Source organism: Sorghum bicolor, chromosome 8, assembly GCF_000003195.3.
Source record: "Sorghum bicolor cultivar BTx623 chromosome 8, Sorghum_bicolor_NCBIv3, whole genome shotgun sequence".
NCBI lineage: Eukaryota > Viridiplantae > Streptophyta > Magnoliopsida > Poales > Poaceae > Sorghum > Sorghum bicolor.
Genome location: NC_012877.2, coordinates 59,540,934 through 59,559,677, shown reverse-complemented (window position 1 = coordinate 59,559,677; position 18,744 = coordinate 59,540,934). Strand labels below are relative to the sequence as shown.

Below are 18,744 nucleotides of genomic sequence, written 5' to 3'. Positions count from 1 at the left end.
GACTTGACGACAGCGACAAGCAGTGACGACGACACGAGAGCAGCAGTGTGACAGGAGCACAAGGTTAATAATCCCTAAAAGCTACAAGTACAACTTCTAGCAAATTTCAGACGGATTAGTAGTATAGCTACCAAATGACCATATTATCTTTAATTAATTTAAGTTCCACTATTACTGTATGTTGTACAGTAATGTTGCAGCTGGTCCCATCATTTACTACCCATCCGCCTCCTTTCATTTACTACGTACTGCTGCTCAAGCAACTGATGCGCACCAAAAACAATTCCAAAGCGTCAATCAGCCCATGAGCAACAACGCTATTGCCACGGAACAGGGTGCCGCGTCCACGGTGACTGCGGCCCCGCACACCCGGCGATCCTATCGAATCCGAGAGCTCAGAGCGTCCGGATCCCGCCATCTCGCCACCTCCGCCGCCACGACCTTGGCTAGGGGCACCGCAGCCACCATGAACCTCTAGATCTCGCCGATCCATTGTGCCACGACTATCTTCTGCGCGAGAAGGGTCTGTTATATTGACTGAGTGCCATCAACGTTGTCGCCGGAATCCCAAGGCTTTGGGAGTTGTGGAGATGGAGGATTGGTGAGTTTAGCAGCGGTGGTAGAGAAGAGAAGAGAAATTTGGTCAAAGGAAAGGAGAGGCTGGGTACGGGAGGACGACGTGATAAATTGGTTAATGTTATGGGAGGGACTCCGAGGAGGGCTGTTGGACCCATCCACTCTAGAAATTGTCTTATGGTCAAATATTTATGTTAGGAGTTATAGCTTTTAGGACAAAGAGGGAGTACATAGTTTAGTTGTGCAGCCAAGGCATCGATTTGAAACCGTCCAGGTGTCAATAAATTTTGATCCCGTGGCAGTGCCCGGCCGACAAACCGCGGTCGACTGCGATATATAGTTGGTGAGTTGAGCAACCGGTCTCGTACCCCTCCGCGTCGTCTCTCAGGGTGACGGGAGGGGCGACCGCCACCGCCAGCCCAAGCTCCCACGCCATAGCCCCCCCTAGGCCGCCGTTGCCACCATCTTGAGCACGGCGACGGCGGCCTGCCGCGGCGCCAAAAGACTCCCCCGCAGCAGCTCCAACTTCCGATAGCTCTCTTTCCTTCTTTCTTTCAATACAAGCTTCCTGGCATCAAGGTCAAGGATGGTCGGTTGCCACTCAAGCACCGGGTCCGCGTCCTCTAGCTCCGGATCCGGCGACCCCCGCCCAGTTTTGGCTCATGGCGGCCGCACAAGGCAAGGTGGTCGGCGGCGATACGGACACGGGGGAGTGGCTTGAGGTCGTGCGCGAATACGCCCGCCCTCCCTCTCCCCGGACCTCCTGCTCCGATGTGAAGCCTAGGGACGACGGCACGCGCCTCGTCATGGCGGCGGCGCAACCTGCGCTTGCGTGGCCGGATCCGGCTCCCCCACGTCCAGATTTGCCATCCCTCCCTCTCCCCCTCCCCCAATGCCTTGGGGCGGCGGCGAGGGTGGCGGTGGCTCCGGCCCCAGCTCCCTCCCTCCATTCTCCTACACCCTCGGCGGATCCCTCCTCTTCTACATCGACAAGGACGACCTTGAACGACCGAGGATGGATTGGGGCCTCCTGGGTCTCGATCTGTCTGGGTGGTCCTGCCGCGTCGCGGGGCACGTGGTTCGGCCACAGGCGTGCCAGCAGTGGGGCAGTGTGCCCTTTGCGTTTGCATGCAGGGGCCAACTGCGGCACATTTGCGAGGTTTAGCCGCGGGCTTGCTGGCGGCGGGGCTCCGTGTTCGTGGGCGCCTTCCCGCCTTCTCCTCGGGAAGGCACAACGCAGTTTGGTCAATGCGACGGCGTCGACCTCGACAACTTCATGGGTGATAGCGTGCTGGTGGTGCCGGTGCGCGCCTCCCATCGCACGGGTGAGTCCGGCAATGGCTCCGTGCGGTGTGGCGGTGACCGGCTCCTCCCCTCGTCCGGACGGTTGCTTGCCGGTGTGCGCCTCCCTCCGTCGCGGGCGAGTCCAGGTGTGGCTCCGCACGGTGTGGCGGCGACCGACACGTTTGGGAATCTTTGTTGGCGCGCGCCTCCCACCACCACGGGCGAAGTCCGGGCGCGGCTCCGCGCGGTGTGGCGGCGGCCAACACCCCCCCCCCTGTTTAGGCGAGAATGCTTTTGCGTGCCTCCCCTCGTCGCAGGCGAGTCCGGTATGGCTCCGTGCTGAGCGGAGGCGGTTGACGTTTGCCGGTGCGCTCCTACCATCATCGCGGGCGACTCCGAAAGGTTCCGCATGGTGTGGCGGTGGCCGGTTACCACCTCAGTCGCTGGTGGGTCTTTGGAGGCTTTGGCAACGGTTTTAGGCGAAAGCTCAGCTCAAACTTTTTTGAGCCAGCGACGAGATTCTCCTTCTTGAAGGCGTCACTGAAGAGCCTTGCAACTACTTCTCATCGGCACATGGCTCGGGAGAAATCCTTGCCAAGCTCCGGCTTGGATGACGATGATTACGTGATGATTACGTTACGGCGTCATTCACCCCATGGAGGCGTCGTCGAAGAGCTCATATGTCCTGCTGCCACTGTTTCCTTGTTTATCTGTGGCTCTGCCACTTTTCGCCCTAGCGCTAGGGCGTTCGATGCTGTTGTTTTTTCTCCTCAAAACTTCTATAAGTTAGTTTTTTTTAGCTCTTTTTGAATATATTCAGATGGGAGTAACCCGGTGAAAATTAAAAAAAAAACCGCCGTCGACTGCCGATCCACCAACAAAGACACGCCGAAGCACGCAGAGTGCCGAGTAGGTAGGTAGCCAGCTGCCTAGCAGCAAGTTGCCAGCAACCCCGTCTGCTGGTAGCGACGACGTTCTTCGACGTATGTACGTGTGCAAGACTGCAACATATGGGGCGCGTCACGGAAGATAGAAGAAACAGAGACGTGCGGGACAGCGAAAGCAGATCATTACTAAGACTTCTGTTTGATTCCCCTTACTAAATTTTAGTCAATTTAGTAGCTAAAGTTCTAAATACATTAACTAAAAAGGTGCTAAAATACTTTAGTCTTACTAGTCGCTCAAGAGTAGCTAAAATAATTTTAGCTGGCTAAAATTTAGCAACGGAAAACAAACAGTCTAACTGTTTGTTTGACTAAAAAGTAAAGGCTAAAAATATTGTTCGCTGACTTGAGAGAAAAAAATATTGTTGAATGATTTGATAGAGCGCCACGTACTCCACTAGCTAGAGCTACCCTAGCTGCTCGATCTTTCTCTCTCTTTCCCCCGCCCTGATGCTTGCTTTGTTTTTTTCCAAGAAAGATGCTTAATTGGTTCGTACAGTAGACTTTTTTTTGTTTAAAGGATTGATGTCTTTTTTAATTAAGTGGTGTTGATTAGATTAGATAAAACAAACGAGTGCAGGCAGGCATTTGTGCTTGCTCGCTCGCTTTAGGTCGAAGGTATTAAGCGGCGTTGAGGCACATCACACGCACACCGTACCCTTTTTATTTTTCATTACAGGAAAGTTGATGAGGCATATATATATCTCGTCGTATCCGATCTGATCCAATCCAATCCTCACCGGCAGCTGGCATCCGTCGCTTGCCATCCCATCCGTCCTCACGTTGCTTGCAGCATCCATCTAACCACTCCAATTCTCACCACAATTGTAGTTAATCGCCCCCCTAATCTTCGATCGGGCGCTCCGAGATGAAATCGTATATGCTCTTAGAAGCAGAAGGAAGATCTAGTCCCAAACCAACATCAGCCTGCAAACCAAACAAGGAATGGTACTCTGAATAACCAACGCGATGTATCTCAAGAACGGAGCGCACAAAACCTAGGCATAGACTTCAAGAACAGAATGTGCACATATAACCAAACAACACAACTTGATATAAGAACACAACTCGATACAAGAGCACATGAGCGAGATAGAGTTGCCTGTGGACCAACAAAGCAAGAGTTGAAAAGAGTGTATTTTACTTGGCCATCATTCTTCTTCAGCCCACTAAACTTGGGAGATGATTTTGAACAGTGTTCATGGCTCACATGTTCTCCGTGCCCATCCTTATCTACTAGATCTACACACAAATGAAACATAACAAATCAGTGACAATTTGTATCAGTGAACAACTACAACAGATTCAATGACTAGTTTATTCTGGTTGATACTCCACTCGAATAGCATGCATTCCTGCGATAAACACAATAACCCCATGACAAAAGCCCAAATTCTCCCAATCCACCTTTAACCATCTGTAAACGTCAAGGTTAAAAATGGTAACGACAACAAGTGTAGGAATCTTACTGAAATCACATATGCCCTTAGAAGCAGAAGGAACATCCACATCCGGTCCCAAACCAACAGTAGCCAAAGAACCAAGCGAGAAATGGTACGCTGAAGAACTGATGGGATGTAGCTCATAAAGAGAGCGAACAAAACCTACGTAGTACGCACACAACTGAGCAATAGGATGCGCACAACTAATCAAACACCACAGCTCCATTTTGTTGCAAGAGCACAGGAGCAAGCAGGCATGTGTACCTTGGCTGCCGCATGGGAGAAGTATGCCCCATCATCATCCACCTGAGCACCGAAGTGCCACTCAAACTCGTTGCATGGCTGTGTCGCGGGAGCTTGTGGTGCTCGCTGGCACAGGAGGTCGGAGAAGGCGTCGATCGCGCCATTGTGAGAGAAGGCAGACAGAAACACACTATACCGGTCGATGTTGCTCTAGCTCCGCCCCATCGCCACTGCTGCCACCACCGATCAGCCTGGGGAGGAGGGGAGGAATTCAAATGGGGGCTAGGTGGTATGGGACTGGACGGGTTTTGCGTGTGTGCAAAAACCAGTTGTTCTTAGCTTGTTGGGAGTTACTTATGTTGCTATTGTGCTTGATGCCATCTTATTGTTAGTTGTTTTTAAGGAGAATTATCACAGCTTGTTGGAAAAGCATTTGTCTCAGGCGTTGTCGTGTATGCATGTTTAATTGTTTGCGTTAGTATGTGTGTGTGCGCACGCGTCTCTCTCTCTCTGTCTGTGTGTGTGTGTGTCCATTTTAGTACCACGATGTTTTAACTATTGGAGTTGCTTCGTCAACATCTATAGACACTTCAATCGATCTTTCTGGCGATGCAATTATAATCAATTAATTTTCCTTGTTTCATAGCTTTTGAGCTGCCAGAATCTGCTTTTACTCTACCTTTTTTTTTCTTTGACAGTATCTGAACATGAGGCTGCTTCTGATACAACACAGCCTGTGTTGTTCTCGTTTGTTTAGTACTACAACATCAGCGATGTCTTCCATACTGTTATCAGGGTATCCAGACTCCTTACTTGCTTCTTATGATGCCACAACCTTGATGCCTTTGTTCTTGGCAAGAGCTTCCGGTTTGAGCTCTATCATGCCACAAATATCTTTTGTTTGGATAACATTTTTCTCAGACATACCGCCTATGCTCGTTTAAGAATTTGAGTGTGTGTGTGTGTGTGTGTGTGTGTTTGTGTGTGTGTGTGTCACTGCCGGTGAGCAAAGGCCCAGGCCCAGCTTCAGCTAGTTTACCTTTCCTCGTCCCACTTCCAGTCGCAGCCGCAGCCAGCGAGATGGAGAAGGAACCGCTGCTTCAAGTAGTCTGGATGCTGCAGTGGGGAAACACCATTATAGTCTTGGTGTTCTCCTCCCCCATCCACCCAGAATGGCGTCGAATCCCAATGTTCTGTGGTTGGAGACGCGAATATCCGCTGTTCTTGTTGTCCTACCGCCTCTATATATATGCTCATGGATGCTTCTTCGGTGTCGTGCTAGTTTCAGAGTCACATTGTGCTCAAGCTCAACAAGCGCGAGATGAAGTTCTCCACCATGCAGCTCCCAAGGGTCACCTACGCAGCCCGTCGGCAGGATGAACTTCATTGTTGGCGTGAATTGTGATCAGACTCGGCCATGTAGCACTTTTATGTTTGGTTCAACGAGGTTAGTTTATATGATATTGCTGTGCAATAATACATTATAGTTAGGCAGTGTTTATATTTTTTATGCCTTGTTTAGATTTTGAAAAGGTAGTCAGATTATGGGGTGAAGCAGAATATTGTGCAAAAACCAGTTGTTCTTAACTTGTTGGGAGTTACCTTATGTTGCTATTCTGCTCAGCTGTCTTATTAGTTGTTTTTTTAAGAATAATTATCTCAGCTTTTAAGAAAGCCATAATGTGTGCAAAAACCAGCTTGTTCTAAGCTTGTTGGGATTTACCTATGTAGCTATTGTTCTTGGCACCATCTTATTATTAGTTGTTTCTTTAAGGAGAATTATCACGCAGCGTGTTGGGATAACATTTTTCTCAGATGTGTCGTCGCGTCTACAGGTTTAACTCTCTCTCTCTCTCTCTCTGTGTGTGTGTGTGTGTCCATTCTAGTATCGTGATGTTTAACTATTTGAGTTGCTTCATTAGCGTCTATAGACATTTCAATCTTTTTGGCGATGCAACTACAATCAATTTGCATTGTTTTTAGCTTTTGAGCTACCAGAGTCTGCTTTTACTCTACCTATCTTTTTATTTTGTCTATGAAGCTATCTGAACATGAGGTTGCTTTTGATACAACATAGCCTGTGTTGTTCTCGTTGCATTTGTTGCTGCTATTAGGCCCATTGTTTAGTACTGCAACATCAGCGATGTCTTCCATACTCTTATCCACCCTTGCTTCGGGGTATCCAGATTCCATACTTGCCTCCTCTGATGCCGCAACCTTGATGCCTTTGTTAGTGTTACCAGTGTCTTCAAACTCCCCACTTGCTTCATCTCATTCTGCAACCTTGATGCCTCAGCATCTCATGACTCTCCACTTGCCTCTTCTGATACTACAACCTTTCATGCCTTCATTGCTCTCGACAGTGTTTCCCAACCCTACACCCACCTGTACGACCATTTTTGAGCTACCGTCTGCTTCCAATTCCCCGTACTTTATGCTGTCATGGCCCTTAGATGCATCTGCTTTTGGTATAGCATCATCTAGCCTAGCACTTTCAAATTCTTCCAGCAGTATCTCTCTTATTCTCTGCCTTGAGTGTGTGTATGTGTGTGTGCGCGCGCGCATTTTTTCTTCTTTGTACTTGGTTTTGTACTAATGATCCATTCCTTCTTAACAAGGGGATGAGCAGCTCTCTTGACGGTTTGGGAAAAAAATAATGTAAACTTATTATAAGGCGCTCATGTATTATGTACCTAGAATAGTATCATTATCCCAATTTTCAACAAAGACATAATGCAAGACTTTTGGTAATAAGAGAAGTATGACTTCATGATCTGGTCCTTTCGATGTATCTGCACAGCACCATCACAGAAGGAATAAAGAGTGCCGTCTTAATACCTCCCGGGAAATAGCACAGCTGAGAGTTCACATAATACTAGTTTACAAATTCTTCAGCTAAACAGCCCACACTGAATAGTTTGGTTCTGCTTAAGACAATACAATGTGAAGCAGCAATGGAAGACCAAGCATTAAGTTTCTTCAAAAAAAAGAGCAAGCATTAACACCTAAATACTCTCATAGTAGCCCTTTCATTAATTACTTCCTATTTGTTTGAAATATAAGCGATACAAAGCAGTTTAAGGAAAAATCATGATATAAAGTTGTCTCTTGATGTTTATCTCTGGTGAAGAAAAAAATATTTCAGGATCAAGATATTTACAGATTTGGTGAGCTCGACAGCTTCTTCTCTATTCACATAATAAACACAACCAGAATTTTCTACTTCTCCTAGTGTTTTACCATTGAAAATTTAGTATAAACTTTCCCTACTAAATGTCTCCTAGTGAGGATCTCATGTGCTATGACTACTAGTAGTGTTTTATTACTACTTAAAAATACTAGGACAACTCCAACTTTTTAGTAGGGAAAGTCAATGGAAAGTAAAATGAGCATCAACCATGAATTCATGATCTTTGGAGAAAAATGCACATATTCACCTTGATGGGTAGTAGATCTTTGGTTCATTCCAGAAAACACAATTGGTCGAGTTGAAACATAAACAAAGAGGTAAGTTAACAGTGTACATGATGAATACAACAATAGAGAGGAGCTTATAGTCTGTCAGACATCTCATGGTTAACTTGTTCCTTAGGTTCCATATCTTCATCATCCAATAGAATCACATCTTGAACCTTAAAGGAAACTCATATAAATAAATGTATAAGGTCAAAATTACATGTAAAAGTGGTGTCATGATAAAAAAAACTACTATAAGAAAGCATGTAGAGCGCCCAATAAATGGCCTGGCTCTTGACAACGTGACATATGACAGCAAAAGGGCTATACTAGTGGTTAGAGCACCTCGGTAGCATCCGTTGGGGTTTCCCCTGCTGACTCCGGTAAACAAATGTGACATTTGATAGACAAACTTATTATTAGAAAATAATACCATGGTAAGTTATCAATGGAAATTATAGTGGTATCTATTAAAGAGGATAAGAACCACCCAACCTTTCTGAAGACATGGTTTAGTGCAATACACAAAACTTTGTGACCTCATGTTAACAAAGGGAGTTCATTTTTCTCAACCTTTTCTAGTTTTGCTAGTGAGCAATCCTTAATCAAGCCATCAGTAATGCAAAGAAATATCCTTGATGGTAGACAGTAACTCTATTACAATCTCTGCTATGCTTATGAACACTAATGTCAAACATGATATGCTCATTTACACATTGCATTGTCAAGTGGGCCTAAGAAGCCAACGTCTGTATCACTTATGTTTTCGTGTTCCGTCATTTATGTTTTTGTGTTCCATTGTCAAGTGGGCCTAAGAAGCCAACATCTTTATCAAGCACATAAGTGCCCCCGACTTGACATAGGTGCTCATATTTTGCTAGATTTATTCTAGTATTTAACGGTGTTATTCTTTCTGTGGTAGGCGATATGCCCATTGACAATAAGGCACTTGTAGTGATTCCATCAATCTTGAGATTTACCGGTCTAACTTAGGTCTTTGGAGGTGCTCATAGGGGTAGGATGTGCGTATGTGCATTCATAGAGGTTAGTGTGCGCTAGTGTGTCAACATCTGCATCGGTAGTTGGGTCTTGCAAAAAAAAAAGAATTCTCCAAACATATTCAGAAATCAAAATCACCTGATGTTGAGGGTTGTACTCTCCGGCATTCTTGAGATACTCTTCCGTGCTCACGTCGACGGCGACTCGCCGGGCACCCAAGGGTGTGACAACACTGGATCCACGCGCCACCATCAACCAGCTGCCAGCTACCGCCCCACACAACCAAGGCGCGTGGCCGAGAGCTCCAAAATAATAAGGAAGAAGGAGAGCAGGCGGGCGCGCGGCATGGGGGCTAGGTGCTGGAGCGGGCAGCGAGCTGGAGGATTAAAGATGCATGTTTGGCCACCCATGGCCCAAGCATATGTTGATTTCCTCAAAGGAACCAAAATAAATAAATATGCCATATAAATATCTGATACAAGATACTTTCGAGCCCATGCTCATGCCCATGGACTTCCAACCGAAAAATACCTTCCAGGAGCAAGGGCCCAATCAAGAGCGGGGAAGAAGCAGGTCAAGCATCGCCAAGCAGTGCATGCTAAGTTTTCGGTTTGTTGAAAGGTTCTAAACAAATTAACAACAGGTACCTGACCTTACTGGACTCAACGTCTGGCCAGCGACAACAGGCACCTCAGAATAGCATACAACATCTGTCACTATTTCCCATCTTCCTGAGAACGCAAGAGGTACCATGTTTTCTTTAAAACAATGAACAAAGATGTCTAGTTCAAATAGTGCTCTTGGTTCTTATTATTTTCGAGAGAAATGTTCTATGAATGCCCTGCGTGCATTACTGCTGGATCCGCCGCTGCTCCAACGCCCATTGCCAGGGTCCAAGTCCAACGTTGTTCCACTTGTTGGTCTGTAAACTCTTGTGATCCACACCTTGGTCCCAGTGATCTCACAAACTGCATCCGGAATTGGCATGCTACTACCAGTGGCCTCCTCATTCTGCTCTGATCTTTTCACACCGCTGTCACTAACTGCAACTGGAATTTGCGTGCTACCAATGACCTCCCCAGTTGCTTCATCTGATTCTGAATCACCGATGCCTTTTATTCTCTCCCTTGATTCTGCAACACTGATTCTGCAACACTGATCCAGCCTAGCACTTTCAAATTCTACCAGCAGTAGCTCTCTTATTCTCTGCCTTAGACCAGATGCTTCTTCTGGTTTGAACCAACTGCGACTAAACTGTGCAATACACAAGAGTGCAGTATCAAACATCTCAGACAGTCTTAAAAGCTCAAAGAAACAGAATGGCAAGACCTAAACAAGTACAGAAAGCAGGTGTCAGCACTAACCATGCCAAGTTTATCGGTTGTGAACCTTGCTGGTGCCTCTTTTATAAACTGTTCAATATAATAAAGCATGAAGATACCACAGTCGTATGCATTATTCTGCTGTGGAACCTAGCAGTTGTTAAAACCATGTTATATTGATTTACGAGTAAACTGTACCAAGTAATCACAATCTCAACAAATATGACGGAGCAATATACCAAGAGGAACCGGAAGCACACTTTATTATAGTATTACTTTGCAACATTGTCAAACTGTTTGTACCTGGACAGTTTCCTTGCGTATATCACTTAGAAGACACGGCCATGCTTGCTCTGCAACGGATAAGAAGCGCCATTCCTTTTCAATGTACCTGCAATATGTAGTTGACTCTGTCAGTGTTGTGCAGAGTACAGTATGTATCTCACACTAAAACGCAGCAGCAAGCAAGTCCGCCGTATTTTAGAATTTCTTGTTTCTGAATAGCAAGAGTGAAAATAGCTAAAATCTAGCTGGATAACCATAGCTGAGATTGTTACTTGCCTCTCAACTATGTTCAAGATCTTATTACTGCAATGCATCCCTAGGGAGTCCAGATGAAGTATGATTGGTTCTGAACTTCTCTCTTTTGGAGGAAGGCAAATGATTACCAAGCTCCAATGTTCCCTGGTTTACAAACAAAAATAGCAAACGTCTCCATAAAATATACTATATATATAAAAAGGTACAGCATGAAAAACATGATTCCAGGTTTCAAATGCATTCACTATATGCTTAAAGGCAAAGATGATGTAAATATCTTATGCAGTATCAACTTACTTCGCATGGATCGGCAAGATGATGTATGCGTTATTGAATATATTGACACCTTTCCACCATCTTCTCAACTTTGGAAAGTCACGCTATAACAAAATCCAATAGATAAATAAATTTTGTCATATAAGATAACATGTTAAGGTAATAAAAAACATGATGAATAAACAAGTAGCACAGAATATAATGTCAACACATGAACACAAAAGAAATGGGAGAAGAAAACCAGGAGAGAATTTTTTATTAGAAAAATAAGATGATCAAATTTTGTGAAGGACTGGTAGGAAAATAGTGCAAACAAACTATATTGAAATGCAGTTGAATATTGTTCAGTTGCCTTGTTAAACCTACATTGTATATCCTGAATGAGTGGAAGCATGATGAGTGGATGCAGTGAACTAAAAAACAAGAGTGGTTGATTGCATTGGCGGATGCAGTGACCTTGTATATGTGGATGTACTGGTGTGTTTGGTCGCAGTCCACATGTGGTCAGGGCTGATTTGGGCCAAAAATGGGTGTTTGGTTGATTGAATAGGGCTTGGGGCATGGCCAACTTGGGCCAGCCGTACAGAGATAGCTTGGTCAGCTTGGAAAGCCCAAAAAAAAAAACTGAGCCGGGCTCTGGCCAGCCGTCTCGTGCCGTTCTCATCACCGCCCTGCAGCGCCGCCGTCTCGCGCACCAACATCGAGGGCTCGCCATCCGGAGCTGGTTGGACTCGCAGTCGCAGCAGCTGCTGCAGCAGGCTCATCAGACGCCGCCTCCGCCAGCTGCTCGCTCGTCCGCCATCACCGCCACGGCCAGCTGCTCACTCGTCCGCCATCAGACAGCCCCGGCTCGGACGGCGCCACCGCCAGCTGTTCACTCGTCCTCCATCACCGCCGCTGCCGCAGAGACCGAGCGGCCGAGGGCTGTCAGGATCGCTCGCCGCCCCTACAGGTGCAGGTGCAGCCCCATCCTCTCCGCGCGTGCATCCCATGGTCAGGCTAGGCCAGGGAGATGACGGGTGGCTGCGGTTTTGCGGAGCTGGAGGCAAGGCTGGTGTCCTTGGGTGGACGCCATCCGGAGGGCCTGGTAGACGCCATCCGCGCTTGTGTGCGGCTAGAGCTCCCTGTTCCACGATGCAAGCATCGCGACGGTGGCTGCCGTGCACCTGTTCGACGAATTGCTCTAATAGATGTAAGCTTACCCATGTTCAGATGTGGTGATTTTATCTAAGCTAGTCAGAGAACCAAACATGATCTACACAAGCTAGGCTCTACTAGTACAAGCAAATCAAACACAACCACCTTGCATTAGTGGAGCTAGGCTTGGGTTGGTCTGGTTTACTTTTGCTAGCCAAGCTAGGTGGACAAAAGAACCAAACACACCCGTAATGACCCGGTAAAGATGTTGGGTTCTCAGTATCACTTGAAACTGACATGTGGGCCTATAGAAAATGTAATGCGTCCATTGAGCCCGCGTGCTCAATTTGGAGGATATATGAGATGATGGATTTCCGCATCCACTCGTGCGGACAAGATTGTTATATGCATCCACCGGTGCATGATGACCTCCATGCGCAAAACCAAACACATCCCAAAATGTGCACCTAACTGATAAGCAGTCCAGGTCATGAAAGGAACAACGAAAAATGAAAATTCCTCACTAAAAAAAGTAACTGGATAATTGAATTTTCACAAAGAAGAATTCAAGGCGGGCTTGGCACAGTGGTTGAGTCTCTCTACTTGTGGCTTGGTGGAGGTCCTAGGTTCGAACCAGCTCTTTGCAGAATAAAGAAAGGGTAAGGATGTGCCTCATCATGTGCCAGTACACGTTGGTGTCATGGTGGTCCTCTTCTTCCTACACCTAATGACGAGCACCTTGGCTGGCTAGGTCCTAGGATGGGCAAGCGACCGGCACAGGATGGCTGCGCATGCTGGGTGAGGCAGCTTGCCCGTGGCCAGCAGCGGTCGTGCGAGGCGTGGGAGGGGTGCTGATCAGCCTCAGACGCAGGAGCATGGAAATTTTTGGAAACTCTTGGAAATGATCTTACGTGTCCAGAATAGTATAATTATCTCAATTTTGAACAAAAGACATAATGCATGACATTTTGGTAAAAGAAGTATGACTTGATGACAAAAAAGATCGCACCGGCTTATACAATGCTTCTTCAAGCTTTCCAAAAAAATGTGTGTTAAATATGTAGAATTTGTCTCTGAAATTTTCGTTACACAATCTGGTCCTTTTGATGTACCTGCACAGCCGCAACATCACAGAAATAAAATACGAGTACTGTCTTAATATCCCTGAAAATAGCATAGCTCAGAGTTCATATAATACTATACAAATTCTTCAGGTAAATAGCCGATAGTAAATGGTTTGGTGGTGTTTAAGATGATACAATGTGAAACAACAGTACAAGACCAAGCATTAAATTTCTTAAACAAATAGCAGGCATTAACACATAAATACTGCCACAGTAACTCTTTCATTCATTAATTTCTATTTCTTGAAATATAAGCGATACACTGAAGCAGTTTAAGAAAAAAAATCATAATATTAAGTTACAACTTACTTGATATAGAAGTTTATCACCGGTGAAGACAAAAATACTTCAGGATCAAGACATTTAATATCAGATCTCGTGAGCTCGATAGCTTCTTGATCTTCTCTGTTCACGTAATAAAGTCAACAGAAGGTAAAATGAACATTGACCATGAATTCATGATCTTTGAAGAAAAAAAATGCACAATATTCACCTTGATGGGTAGTAGATCTTAGGTTCATTCCTGAAAACACAATTGGGTGAGTTGAGAATGAACTAAAAGGTAAGATAACAGTGTACATGATGAATACAACACTAGAGAGGAGCTTACATTCTGTCAGACATCTCACAGTTTACGTCTTCCTTAGATTCTACATCTTCATCATCCAGTAGAACCACATCTTGAACCTTAACAAATAAATGTATAAGGTCAAAATTACATGTAAAAGTGGTGCCAGGATCAAACTACTATGACCAAGCATGGTAGAGCGCCCAATAAATGGCCCGGCTCATAACAATGTGACATATAAGGACCAAACTTATTATAAACAAATAATACCATGGTAAGTTATCAATGGAAAGTATAGACAAGATTTAGTGCAAACTACAAAACTTTTCTAACCTCATGTGAACAAAGAGAGTTTATTTTTCTCAACCTTACCCAACCTTGGTATGTAGTGAGCAATCATTAATGCAATCAAGCCACCAGTAATGCAAAGAAATGTCCTTGATGGTAAACAACAACTCACTATGAATCTCTATTGTTCTTATATATGACCACTGAAGTCAAACATCATGGATATGTTCATTACATACTGCATGAAATAGGAAATGCAACATAATCTAGTTTTCACATTTAGCAGTTAATAAAAAATGAGGATTGTGTGATTTCAACATTCAAGCATTAGGAAAACATGGATGATTAGTTAGGGAGCAAGAAATTAATGATTATTCACAAATTACACTTCTTGGTATAGCTTAGTGAAAGAAGATAGGGAGAATAAATTCTCTATTGTTGTAGGCAGTACTTATACAACAGTGAGTGTATATGCAAGGAAAGAATCAAAGATATCCTCTAATCTAGCCTAATTAATACATGCTATAAAATTACATGAAGATATGGTCTGCTATTAGGTCAAGAAATGACTGAGATTGGAAGAAAGTGATGGCACGAACAATTAGTATCAGATACCAACCTCTCGAGAATGAATAGAAGATGAATTCTGAAGCTGTTGCTTCCTCCTGCATAGAAGGATGGAGAATTACAACTGATGATTGATAAGTAAAATATAATAATTTAGTGCATCATACATGCCAATATATAAACCATATGTGCACAATATGCAAATGCTTGTTAAACATAACTATTAGGTAAGGCAGAGAATATCTTTAGAAAGCATACAAATTTCCATAGGTCACATTTTCATTAACCCAGATGGTTGCACAAGATGCACAGATAAAATCATAAAAATACTAGTTAGAAAGGTAACATAAATAACTTGTCATTAAACACAAGGAAAATGGACGATGCCTACCTTTTAGAGAATCTACTGGGAAGTAAACTTTTATAATCGGACTCTTCGGGATCAGTGGCATCAGCCCTCTCGTTGTTCATGGAAGGTTTCCTTTTTCCACCATGGCCCTGGCTTTTCCTTTTATTCAAGGGTAGCTGCATTGACAATTCCCTTATAATTGTCCAAGATAGAGATGCCAATGGATCAACAAAGCAAGGAGAGAGGGGGGGGGGGGGGGTTTGAAAAAAGTGTATTTTACCTGGCCACAATTCTTCTTGTGCCCACTGAACTTTGGAGATGACTTTGAACGGTGTTCCTGGCTCACATGTTCCCGTTGCACATCCTCATCCACTGGACCTACACACAAATAAAACATAACAAATCGGTGACAACTAGTAATCAGTGAACAGCTATACCAGGTTTAACGACTGTTTTTTATTGATATTCCACAAGGATATCATGCATTTTTGTGATAAACTCAATAACCCCATGACACAAGCGTGAGATAGCATTATTGTCTCCCAATCCACCTTTAACCATCTGTAGACATGCAAGGTTTAAAATGGTAACGACAGCAAGTGTAAGAATCTTACTGAAATCACATACGCTCTTAGAAGTAGAAGAAACATCCATATCCCGTCCAAAATCAACAGCAGCCTACAAACCAAGCCAGAAATGGTACCCTGAATAACCAATGAGATGTAGCTAGCTCATAAAGGGAAAGAAGAAAATACCATAGAACATGCATAGACAATCAAACACCACCACTCGTTTTCGTTGCACAAGGAGAGGAGCGAGCTAGCATGCGTGCGTACCTTGCCCGCTAGACGGGTGATTCGGAAGGGTGCGCCATCATCCACCTGCACGCCGGTGCTGCGCACACCAAAGCACCGCTCGAACTCGCTGCGCGACTCCTCGGACCTTTGGCGGCTGCCTGGAGATGTGGGGGCTTGCGGCGCTGGCGCAAGGGAGTCGGTGCTAGCGTCGATCGCACCGTCGTTAGGCGCTGGCGCAAGGGAGTTGGTGCTAGCGTCGATCGCACCGTCGTTAGAGTAGTAGGATAGAAATACGGTATACCAATCGATGTCGCGCCGCCCCCGCCCCCGCCCCCGCCCCCGCACCATCGCCGCCACCGATCGGCCTGCGATCGGGTAGGGGAGAGATTCAACCGGGGTAGGTGGTATGGGATGGACCAATTGGGGGTTTTGTGTTCTACCGCACACAAGGAGCGTAAGCGGAAGAAATAGATGTTTGCCACTTAATTTTGTCGCTTCGCTAAATCATCAGCCTAGGCCGAAGGTTTGGCTGCGGCATGGGCGCGGGTTCGATAATGCTGGGCCTTATGGGCCAACATCAACTACCAGACATGGTCAGTTAGGCCCAGACCCACTAAGGTTATATTTGGATCCACTCAGCCAATAATTACTCTCTTTTTGTCCCATTATACGTGTTATTTTAGCTTTCGCCACGTACAACAAAGATTCTCTAAACTTGGACATGATGTGTCTGGGCACATGCAACATGCTATGAATATAGACACTTAAACACCGGAACAATAAATATAGTGGGACAGAGGGATTTAATAATTAGCTCTATTAAATTGAAATGAGATCCAGCTAATAGTTTTGTTAGCTAATACCCAATTAATAATTGATTCACTAGTTGGGAAAAACAAACTAATAGTAATTATTAGCTACTTTCAATCCAAGCAAGATCTAGCTAATAGTTTAGTTAATTATTCGCTAATACCCAATTAATAATTACTTCACCAGTTGGGCAAAACAAGCTAATATAATAATTAGCTACTTTGAATCCAAGCAGGATCCAACTAATTGTTTAGCTAATTATTGATATAACCAATTAACAATCTTATTTTACTAGTTGGGCAAAACCAGCTACCAGTAATTAGCTGCTTTGAATCCAAGCAGGATCCAACTAACTGTTTAGCTAATTCGAAACCTTTTTAGATCTAAAACAAGGCCTGAGTGCGAGACTGCGAGCACACACAACACGAAATATCTATGCCATGTTGAACACACACAAGTATGTGTTGCCCTTTTTTTTTTGGATAAGGAACAAGTACTAGTAGAACTGTACATGTACAGAGTAGAAGTCAGTGCACTGCTGGTGGTTGGGAACTTTTTTTTTTGGTGGATTAGCATCAGGTTGGCAACTTAGCATGCACGCCCATGTTTAGTAGTAGGTTAGGTTGTCACAGACTGAACGATCTTATGGGGTGTTTGGCATGACTCTTTATGAGGGGCTTTTCTAGAAGAGCTAGAACTATTTTGGAAAAGTCATAATTTGTGGCTGCGCCAAAACGGCTCCAGCTCTTCTATTTTCTACTCAAAAACGATTTCTTCAGAAAAATATTTGACAGAGCTTCTCTGAAAGAGTCAGAGCCAGAGCCGAAAGAAGAGGTCTGCCAAACAGGCTCTTACTCTGACGGAACCTAATCACCTACTAATAATCTACTATATCTGGTGTAGCGTCGTGATTATCGCCTCTATATCTGGTGTAGCATCGTGATTATCGCCTCTGATGACGACGACGAACGAGAGGGCGAGGCAAGTAGTAATGGTAAGAAAGAGATCAGATGTGCACAGCGACTAGCTAGTCAGCGAGAAATCGAACTGATCATCGGCAAATTTACTACTCCGTCGGTCCCTCAGTCCAAAGACCGAAAATTGGAGTATTTAGATGCTCTGGACTAAACTTTAGTCGATATTTAGGGCTTGTTTGGCACAGCTCAACTTCACTAGTAAAGCTGTTTTTTAGAAAATAGCTTCATGAGTGACTTTGTACATGAAGCTGAGCTGTTTTGGAGAAAGTGTTTGGCAAAATAGCTTCACCAGCTACATCATGCATAGTTGAGAGAGAGAGAGAGAAATGAGAGAGAAGCTGCAATAAGCTACTTTTTTCCAGCTTCATCCAACTTATATCTTTGTGAGAGGAGGGAAAAACAACTTCACCCATGAAGCTGTTTTGGAAATAAGTGTTTGGCAAAAAAAACAGCAACAGCTCATGAAGCTGTTGTGAGCTGTACCAAACAGGCCCTTAGATGGCAATGAGGTAATTATAAAATTATTTACATTGGCCAATTCGGGAGATGAATATATTAAATCTAATAATCCATGACTAGTCCTAGTTTATGATTTTTTAGTTTTGACTGAACTTATAGGAATTTTTAATATATATATCTTCGGTACCTTTATCATAAGAATATATTTCATAATTAATTTAGCAGTACTTATTTGGTATATTTTTATTTTATTTATTTCTTCATACATTTGAATAAATTTTACTTTTTTGGGTGGAGAGGCATGGTAGGAGATGTACACTTGCTTCTGGCGAGAAATAAATTAAGTCGGATCAGTCTTTGTTAATTCGTTCACACGCTATAGTAGAAAATTAGAGCATAATAAAAAAGGCGAGCATCTGGCGCTGCTCACAGTCACACAAAATATTATCGCCCCTGTCGTTATTGGCGGTCCAACCGATCTCGATCTCTACTCTGTCTAGTCCAAAAAAAATCAAAACAAAATCAGAAGGTGCAGCATCTGCCGCTGCTTACAATCATAAAAAACATCATCACCTTTGTCGTTACT

The 18,744-nt window shown here is 44.3% G+C and overlaps 1 protein-coding gene across 1 annotated transcript; it reads right to left on the bottom strand.

The window, feature by feature from the left end:
* On the bottom strand, window positions 9,519-16,385 carry LOC8070123 (ubiquitin-like-specific protease 1C). Its single transcript, XM_021446457.1, has 14 exons — window positions 15,952-16,385; window positions 15,730-15,793; window positions 15,396-15,493; window positions 15,158-15,291; window positions 14,819-14,864; window positions 13,954-14,030; window positions 13,837-13,866; window positions 13,653-13,748; window positions 13,229-13,331; window positions 11,104-11,186; window positions 10,828-10,950; window positions 10,570-10,657; window positions 10,309-10,416; window positions 9,519-10,198 (listed from the first exon to the last, which is right to left on the bottom strand). Exons 1-14 carry the CDS (start codon window positions 16,258-16,260, stop codon window positions 9,755-9,757), a joined length of 1,803 nt encoding a protein of 600 aa, XP_021302132.1. The 5' UTR covers window positions 16,261-16,385; the 3' UTR covers window positions 9,519-9,754.

Bases quoted from the DNA above. Each gene is read 5' to 3' on its own strand.
- LOC8070123 (XM_021446457.1), bottom strand. From the start codon at position 16,260: ATGGTGCGGGGGCGGGGGCGGGGGCGGGGGCGGCGCGACATCGATTGG. The intron at 14,031-14,818 runs GTTGGTATCTGA...TTATTTGTTAAG, and splicing joins CTTCTATTCATTCTCGAGAG to GTTCAAGATGTGGTTCTACT. The intron at 10,951-11,103 runs GTAAGTTGATAC...TTTGTAAACCAG, and splicing joins ATCTTGCCGATCCATGCGAA to GGAACATTGGAGCTTGGTAA.